The 9,224-nt window shown below is 31.6% G+C and overlaps 1 protein-coding gene across 1 annotated transcript; it reads left to right on the top strand.

Annotated features, from left to right (window-relative positions):
- Nucleotides 1-322: 322 nt before the first annotated feature.
- Nucleotides 323-3,677, top strand: LOC136231031 (D-amino-acid oxidase). Its single transcript, XM_066020259.1, has 2 exons — nt 323-1,221; nt 2,887-3,677. The coding sequence occupies exons 1-2, from the start codon at nt 345-347 to the stop codon at nt 3,261-3,263; spliced, it is 1,254 nt and encodes a 417-aa protein (XP_065876331.1). The 5' UTR covers nt 323-344; the 3' UTR covers nt 3,264-3,677.
- Nucleotides 3,678-9,224: the final 5,547 nt, after the last annotated feature.

Genomic DNA, 9,224 nt, shown 5'->3' on the forward strand with positions numbered 1-9,224 from the left:
AAAACGTTTAGAATTTGAACCCCTAAACTTTAACCCTAATTCATCAAAAATTGTTTCTTTTTTTCTTTTCTTTCTGAAAACAACAAAACTTGTTTATGTTATCATGCAATAACATGTTTGAGAGGCCTTCTCTGACAGTGACAACCACGCACACCCTTGGTCACACATTTCTAACAATGGGCCTTTCTTGGATTGGACTGGTATGAACTGCAAAAAGCCCAAAGAAAAATTATGATGGGCCTGGCCTAAGATTCTCTAATCATAGTACTCTCAATCTTTAATCATTGCACACGTGTCAACTCTACAGCATAACTGAATACGAAAGCATACAGCAGAGGATAGAAATGGCGGTGACATTATCATCGGCCCCACCAATAGCTTTCCCTCAATCTCTGCGTCGCCGTCGAAATCGAAATTCTCGAACAATCAACATTTCCTCATCATCGCATTCGTCATCAATGGACCTGCAAAACCAAAAGCGCGCGGTAGTGTGCGGCGGCGGTATCATCGGAGTCTGCACTGCTTACTTTTTGGCCAAGAAGGGTGTCGCCGTCACGCTCATCGAGAAATCGTCAGTCGCGTGCGCGGCATCAGGGAAGGCCGGCGGGTTTCTTGCTCTAGACTGGTGTGACGGCGGACCTCTCTCTTCCCTTGCACGTGTCAGCTTCAATCTCCATCGTTCGCTTGCCGAAGAGCTCAACGGCTCCGAATTGTACGGTTATCGCTGTCTTACAACCCTCAGTCTCACCGTCAGCGAATCGGAATCAAATAAGCAATCATCGGGAAGTAAAAAAAATCAGCCGTCGTGGATCGATGGCCCGGCCCGAAGTCCGAGAACAATTGGATCAACGGAAACAACGGCGCAGGTACATCCTCAATTATTCACCCGTACACTTCTTTCGACGGCGGTTGAGAAGTACGGAGTAGAAGTGGTGAAGGGAAAAGTGGAGCGAGTTGGGGTGGAGGGAGGGCGAGTTGAGTCGGTGGTGTTCGAAGGTGGGCGAGTTGTGAAATCGGAGAATGTGGTATTGGCGCTTGGGCCGTGGTCCGGGAAATTTGAAATTTTGAGTTCGGTGTTTAGAGTTTATGGGTTAAGAGCCCATAATATTGTTTTGGAGCCTAAAGAAGCTGAGGCTATAACGGCTCATGCTCTGTTTCTGACTTATCATTGGGCCCAGGGAGGACGGCCCATTGACCCTGAAGTCTACCCTCGTCCAACTGGTACTTTGCTAATTTTACACAACATATTATATTTAGTTGAGGAAATTACACGAGAAATCACTTCTGATTTTTCTTTTTACACTTAAATATCCCCTTATTTTGACTTTTATCATTATATTACATTTTAATTTAAAATATCAAAATCTCATTAAAATAATTATTGTTTTGTCAGTTAGTGGAATTTACATTACACATTGCCACTACATCCCATTCTTTTTTTTTTTTGGAATGACTACATCCCATTCTTATTGATTCTTTTATATTATTGGTTTCTATTAAATATCATTTATATTCTGGTTTTCATACATTTACAAATTTAATACCTTGAATTTATAGCTTCTGCTATGGGTTTTTTTACTTTTTTTTCTTTTATCATTGAAATAGATATTTGACAGGCATCCAAAAAAAAAAAGAAATAGATATTTGACATTCTTATACATGCATATAAACCAATTTGGATTGGATTTTTAAAATAATAAATTCCCAAGCAATTCAAAAAATAAGAAGATTTTTTTTTTTGATGAAATAAAAAAAGAAGAAGAATTGAAATAATGTAAAAACCAGTTTAAAGGAGACTTAAATAATAAGAAAATATGTTATCTTTGATATTAGATATAAATTCTATTTATCTAAAATCTATGTTTCAAATTCATAAAAAAAAAAAAGATCTATGTTCAATTATATGCTTTGGTTTTAGGAGGATGAAGTTCTGCGATGTACTTGTAGTTATTATCTATAATATCCTTTTATTAATTATTAAAAATATTATTAAGAAATAATTTATCCTAAAAATAAGGAATTTGTTGGTTAAATGACATTTTCATAATAAAGTTATCATCTTGGATTTTTTATAGATAAATTTTTGTGATTTGACTATCTTGTATTTATTTAGAGTTTTTGTGAGTTCCATGTAAATAGCCCTATTTAGTTCTGTCCACGGGCATGGGTACCCCTCCCCGCCCGCTCAAGCCTGTGTCTTTTTGGACCGGGCTTGAACAGTATAAATTAAGTTTAAGTCTAGATCCGTTAAAACCCGTCTATTTTTTAGATGGGTTTGGAATTGATTAAAATAGCATAGGCCGGTCCAACGTGATATATATATAGAGAGAGAGAGAGAGGTAGGTTTATATGGGTTGAGTTTGAGATTTGATTTTTAAGTCCGTTCCAGTCCAGTCCGAGCCCGTTTAAATTTATAGCGGACTGGGCTGGACTTGGATTAAGTACTTTTACATAAAAGTCTGATAGGTCCGGTCTAGCCCGACACATAGCCAAGTCTAATTATATTAAATAATTAAATTATTGATATTTTATTTGCACGCATTAATTAAGTATTTGATTATTTATTTTTGGTCCCATCAAGTCGCTACTTCAAATAAGTTGTGAACATGTGATCCACTTAAAAAGTTCGTTATTCATTTTGTGTGTCACAAAAGTTTTTAAATTTTCGTTTAAGCATATTACATATACCAAAATCTGCTTTCAAACTATTAAAAAACTATATATATATATATATATATATATATATATATATATATATTTTTGTCATTAAGGGATTAATGCGATAAAAAATAAAATATCGGAGGTTTAGTTTATCTAAATAAAAGATCAAAGGATTACATTATCCGAAACCTAACAAGTGTTGATTGGATTGGTAATGGTAACCAGGGGAGGTCTACGTGTGTGGAATGTCCTCGGAGATGGAGGTGCCAGACGATCCGGAGGAGATAAAGGGTGACCCAGAGTCGATACGGACCCTAAAAAGGGTGGCCAAGAGTGTTTCGAGCCATTTAGCGGAGGGAGAAGCACGGGTGAAAGCAGAGCAAGCTTGCTTTCTCCCATGTACAGATGATGGAGTACCAGTAATAGGGGAGATTCCAGGGGTAAAAGGGTGTTATGTGGGCACTGGACACAACTGTTGGGGCATTCTAAATGGACCAGCTACTGGTGCTGCATTAGCAGAGCTTATAGTAGATGGGAAATGTAGCATTGTTGATATTTCTAATTTCAGCCCTGCCAGATTTATTGGCCTTAGAAAGGGCTAAACTGTTGTTGTATTCAAGTCTGATTAGATTGAGATCTGACTGGTGATGAAGAAGAAAACATGTATTGATGCAGGTAGAGGTGGACCATTGCTTTTGTTTTTTTATATGTAGATCTTTAGTTGGAGCATGAAGAGAAAGAAGGCTCTATCTGCTTGTCACTATTTGTATATCAGATTTTGGAGTGAAGATACAAAGTTTGTATATTTGACTGTTTAATTTACTTCCACAGTAAAGGCCATGGATGCACGCAACCTTGGTTTTGGGGCTTGAGAGTGATGCCAATACATGGAAGTAGGGGAATATAATAGTTATTTGTTTGAATATTTTGGTCGAATATATATGAAATAGATATTCTATTCTATGTAATACTTATTTTTCAATATGAAAAAACGAAATTTAAAATAATTCATTTCATATTTGGATTATATTACTTTATTTATTTGTTTTTCAATTTTTTTTTTCCTTTTTTAATTTTTTTTGGGTAAGATAAATTTTTTAACATTGACAGGCAGGATTAGTTTTACTTCTAAGATTTAAAATGATGCAATTGTATTATTAACGTTAGTAACTAACAGTAATTTTACTTTTAAACGTTAGCAAGTTAAGTCAATTTAAAACCGTACTAAAAAATATTTATGGTCAACTAATATTAGCACTGGTTTAAAAATATTTACGTCTAACTTAATCATAAATATTTAAAAAAAAAATTAGAATGAACAAATATGCAACTGATATTTTTAAAGCAGTATTTTAAAATATTTATGGATAAATTAAGTCAATTTTACTTTTAACGTTAGCAAGTTAAGCCAACTAGTAATTTTTTTTTTAGGTTTTTGTGATTTTATACTAGAATTAGAGATTAATATTTTAAATCCGATAAAATATTTGGATTTTTTGTCCAACTCGTACACAATACGATTTAATTTTTTTATTTTTTCATGTGTATACATAATGTTATGAATTGTTACTGATGTGTCATGAAATGACGTACATATGTACTGGAGATAACAAGATTCATTACTCAGAAAATATTTCCCGTTGGGCTAGGTCCGTATTTGAATAAAAAAAATTACTCATAAAATATAGTTTAGTTTTCAAAATGACCCAACTTGTTAACATTACAGGTAAAATTACTATGCATTAGTATTGCTTTGGCAAATGAAATTTTCTAAAACAGCATATGTAAGGTTTTGGATGTATTGAAATTAATGTTGTTGGAGTGCTATTTTCTCATTTTCTTTTATCACTTTTAGTTCATTAGTAGATGATGAGGCATTTGGGTGCCAAGTTCAATCAAACGCTCACCCAAAGCGCACTCCGTTGATTAACCCACATTAAACCCATCCGTCGAGCCTTGAATTAGGTAACCTTAAGGGATCCAATTTGGGGAATTAGAAACGCTCAAAGACCTTATCCACTTAATCTGCTCTGCTTTCTCTCTCTCTCTCTAAATACATACCTTTTCTTTATAAAACCTTTTTTGACATCTTAGACAGTTTCACATGTACGCTATAGTGTATACAAATGTAAATGAACTTAGTAATATAGGAAAAACCATGCACTAAATTTTAAATATGTTTAAGAATTAGAAACTATGTGATTGTCCCGAATCCAGTCTTTGGAAGGTAGGGTTGTCCTTTGGGACCAACTTTATCGATTTTTCTCGGTTGGTTAGAACTAGTTGGTAAATTTATCTTTTAGAAACAAAGGGTTTCAAAGTATTCAATAAATATTGAGCTACAGAATACGGTTCCCACGGATTCCCTTGAAAAGTAAGTGATATTTACATGATGATTAGCTTACTGTCCCTCAGAAGTAATACGATACCCAACTCGTGGTGTGTGTGTGTATGGGAGGGGGGGGGACGAGCGTTCTACAACTCATAAATTATATACCTCCAATAAATGTATACACAGGGTTTGATAAATGTCTATCGATACACTGTATATCTCCAATGAGTGCATATCACTAGAGCTCCTGTTTGTATGTTGGCCGCATGAACTATTTGCGAGTATGAATGAGAATAAGAGAAATGAGGAGGAATATGTTCTGTTACGTGCGAGTGAGAGATGTTAGGAATATTTGATATGGGTTGAATATTATCCGTCCGTAAATGAAATGGGCGGATCAAGGTTATGAAGGTAATTAGGGTTACAATCCAATTACTAGGTATAAATAGATAGCTATAACTCTAACCTTGATATTAATGTCATAACTCTATCTTCCTCTCTCAAGTGTCGCCGCCACCCCCTTCTCTCTGTTACTAAGTCCATCGCTCTTAGTTCGTGGATCATCATATATCCTCACATTGTGCTTTGGTGTAGTTGATTAATCACCGGTAATTAGCAATTTTAGTTCCTCAACTACAATCATTCTTAACAAATTTTACGCTACAAGAGATAATTCGAATGCCTGTTATTATATCCATATTCGTATAATATATAAATGAATTTCTACCCACATAATTGATTTTATTATTCTCTTTTAATTTAATTTGATTTGTGGAATTTATAGATGAGATGTTAGTTTTGATTGGGAAGGATGAAAAGGAACAGGTTCTGGCAAAGGGTGTTATTTTGGAAGATGTTAAGATTGTAAAGATTTCATAAAAAGAATATATCTTAGACAGTTAGGACACTAAAATTCCAAAAAAGCAATTTTATAATAATGGTATAAATTGGATTTTAGTTGTTTGGAAGTTTAGAAGAATAGATTCTGTAATGTAATAATGGGGAGCAACCCATGTTTTCAGAACCCCAATCAAGACAACCTGGCTTTAGATTCAGGAGCACCCTTCATACGACGTCGTATAAAGTTTGAACATTGTCCTCTTATTCACGGGTCTCCTTCTACTTCTAAGCTCTGCTCCAACTCATCATTCTCTTTCATAACTGCTCCAGCTATTTCACTTCAATCCATAATTTTATTTTTAAATGTAGAGAAAAAAAAAATATTCTCTGCATTTAATGTACTATTTTTTAATTTATCTATACATCTTGTATTAAATTTATTTTATGATGTATCAAGTTGATGATTGTACCTTTTTTTGTTTTGTATATTTTATAAACTAAATAAAATATAATTAAAATGTAATCATAAATAATTTTGTAACATAAAATAATAAGAATTGATGCGAAGGAGTCTGAGATACGAACCAAAAGTTATTTTGATGCCTGAAATAAATAAGATAGAAAATTGTCAAAGAGAGGCTAGGAAGCAGCAATCCTGTTATTAATTGCGGAGCCATGAATTTATATTTTGAAGGGCTAATTTTTACCGTGCGGTTAGAGGTAATTTTTCAAACTCCAACCTATTAGGACTATGCAAAAAAATTTTAGCATCTAGCACATTAAAACATAACCGTTTGATATGTTGGCTAAAATATTAATTTTCTGAAAAGAGTAGACATATTTAATTTTTTATATGTTCAATGTTAATTTCTAAAAAGAGTAAACATAGCCATTTTGATATGTTGGCAAAAAATTTTTAGCATCCAACACGTTAAAGGTGTCAAACATGAAAAGAGTAGACATATTTAATTTTCTACATGTCTAATTTTAATTTCTAAAAAGTTATAATATTTTTTTTTATTTTTTTATTTTTAATTTTAAATTTTTTATAAATTAAAATTTAATTTAAAAATTAAGTTATTTGAGTCTAAAAAAAATAAGAAATTAATTTTTTAATGGAAAAGACTTAATAAAAATAAGGTCAAAAGTGTTATAAAAAAGAGTTCATTTAAATTAATTAATAACGATAAAATAGTTATAAATAAAACTTTTTAAAATAAAATGAGGTTAGTGAGAATCAAACTTAAGATAGGTTCGAATGGAGCATGCATCTTAAATCATCACATCTACTTTAACATATTGAAATAATATTGCATAAAATTTATATAAACTAATATCAGGGGACTACAAAAGGCAGAACCACTGGTACTCAAAGGTGGAACTAGATAGCTAAATCGGTGATGAAAAAGCTATTATGAATAGTATAAAGGCTTAGATGAGTAATGATGATGCATCATGTACCTTTTATGTGATATGTACCTCATATTTATATGAGATCTAGGTCATGTGCCTTAGTTGTGAGCAGAGTCATGTGGCGATTAGTCAATGATGAAATTAGTAACGGTTACAATCTTCTCTCATATAATTTATTTTTAAATTTCAAAATAAAAAATAGCCAAGATAAGTTATTGTCCACCTTCAATCACCATAATTTCTAAGTGAAAACCACGACATGAAATTATTCAGATTATTTGTACAAGGAACAAATAATTAAAAAAATGAATATAGATAAAAAAAATCAAATTTAACTCTAACATTTTATGAAAAAAAAATCTAGATTTAACATTTTTAAATAAGATCAATTTCAATCTTACATTGTCAAAAATTAGAAAATACTGGTGTGACTGTTATTTAACTGTAATTTTAGACATTTCAAACATCAATTTTATCTAAGATATTTAGTGTATTCTTAACAAAATTATAAAAAGGCATAAAGCACTATTTGACCCCTGATCTATCCAAAATTTTATCATTTGGCCTCTGACTTATTATTTGGTTATATTTGGCCCCTGATATATTCCAATTGGTGAAATTTCACCCAATTTGTATAAATACTTAATGGAATTGTTAGATCATTGACAAGTAAGAATATTTTGACACTTGAATTTAATAGCTTTTAGTTTAGAATTTGTTTTTTATTTTTTTATTTTTTTTAATCTAATTAATTATTTCCACATAATGTGGCGAATTTTTTTTTAAGAAATATCACATGTCAAGTTCAAGTACCAAAATATCGTTATTTGTCAATTAGATAATAATTATGTTAAGTATTCATACAAATTGGGTGAAATTTCACCAATTGGAATAGGTCAATGGTCAAATGTGACCAAATAATAGATCAGGGACCAAATGATAAAATTTTAGATAGTTCAGGGTCAAATAATGCTTTAAGCCATATAAAAATGCTAACAACTAAGTCTGTTTCATATAAATTAATCAAAAATTGTTTTGTCAAACTGTCTAAAATATTTACTGTGTTATTTAATTATTAATATAGTTACAAATAACCAACGAAAAATGTACGAAATTGTTTCAATTTATCAACAAATTTGTTTGGAAGGTCTGATGTGACAATTCAATAACAGTCAAACCAATTTTTTTTAAAATTTTCATAACACAAGGCTAAAATTGATATTTTTTAGAAACATTGTGGTTAAATTTGACCATTATTCCAAATAAAAACTAAAAAAAAAATATTGTCTTAACTTCATTAGTATAAAAAAAACAACAACAACAAAAGATGGCATTTTTTACTAACATTTGAAAATTACAATTACAGTCCTCAAAATACAGCAAGGAGATGGAGTCTCTTGGAAACCTTAATTGAATCAAGAAGCATATGTAAGCAAAGCAAATGCCATTACTGACTATCTGATAAGCTTTTTAAAATAAAAGGCTACAAAAGTTTCCCCTTTTTTATTATGGGATGCCATGGAATAAAAGTATTGAGAAAGTGGAAATGGGCATATATCATTATTCTAGAGGATATATATTACCCCCACTTATATGTGGCCCTTTCTTCAATTATTATTTACTACTATATTACCTTACTTACTTAATGATGTTTTATCATCATAATTAATTACCATTACTTTTTTAATTAAAGACAAATTACAGACCCAGTTATGAGTTTTTACTTGATTGATTATAGTTAATTATCTGAGTTGTTATAAAATTATAGTAAATTCAAAATCCCATTTTGGGGATTATTTGCAGAATGATATGTGAAAGAAATAAATGGAGGAGACAGGATCCACTCATGTTGGGCAGAAGAAACAAGCAAACCCAATAATGGACTCAATTTCCCCCTATTGTACCATTGTAATTTCCTCCTTCTTGTCCCAATTTCATTTCATACTATCAACAACCACATTTAATACACAAATTTATG

The sequence above is a fragment of the Euphorbia lathyris genome, chromosome 5 (assembly GCF_963576675.1).
Source record: "Euphorbia lathyris chromosome 5, ddEupLath1.1, whole genome shotgun sequence".
Classification (NCBI taxonomy): domain Eukaryota; kingdom Viridiplantae; phylum Streptophyta; class Magnoliopsida; order Malpighiales; family Euphorbiaceae; genus Euphorbia; species Euphorbia lathyris.

Coding starts and splice junctions, on each gene's coding strand:
- LOC136231031 (XM_066020259.1), top strand. CDS start 345: ATGGCGGTGACATTATCATCGGCCCCACCAATAGCTTTCCCTCAATCT. Junction 1,222..2,886: donor AGTCTACCCTCGTCCAACTG/GTACTTTGCTAA, acceptor AATGGTAACCAG/GGGAGGTCTACGTGTGTGGA.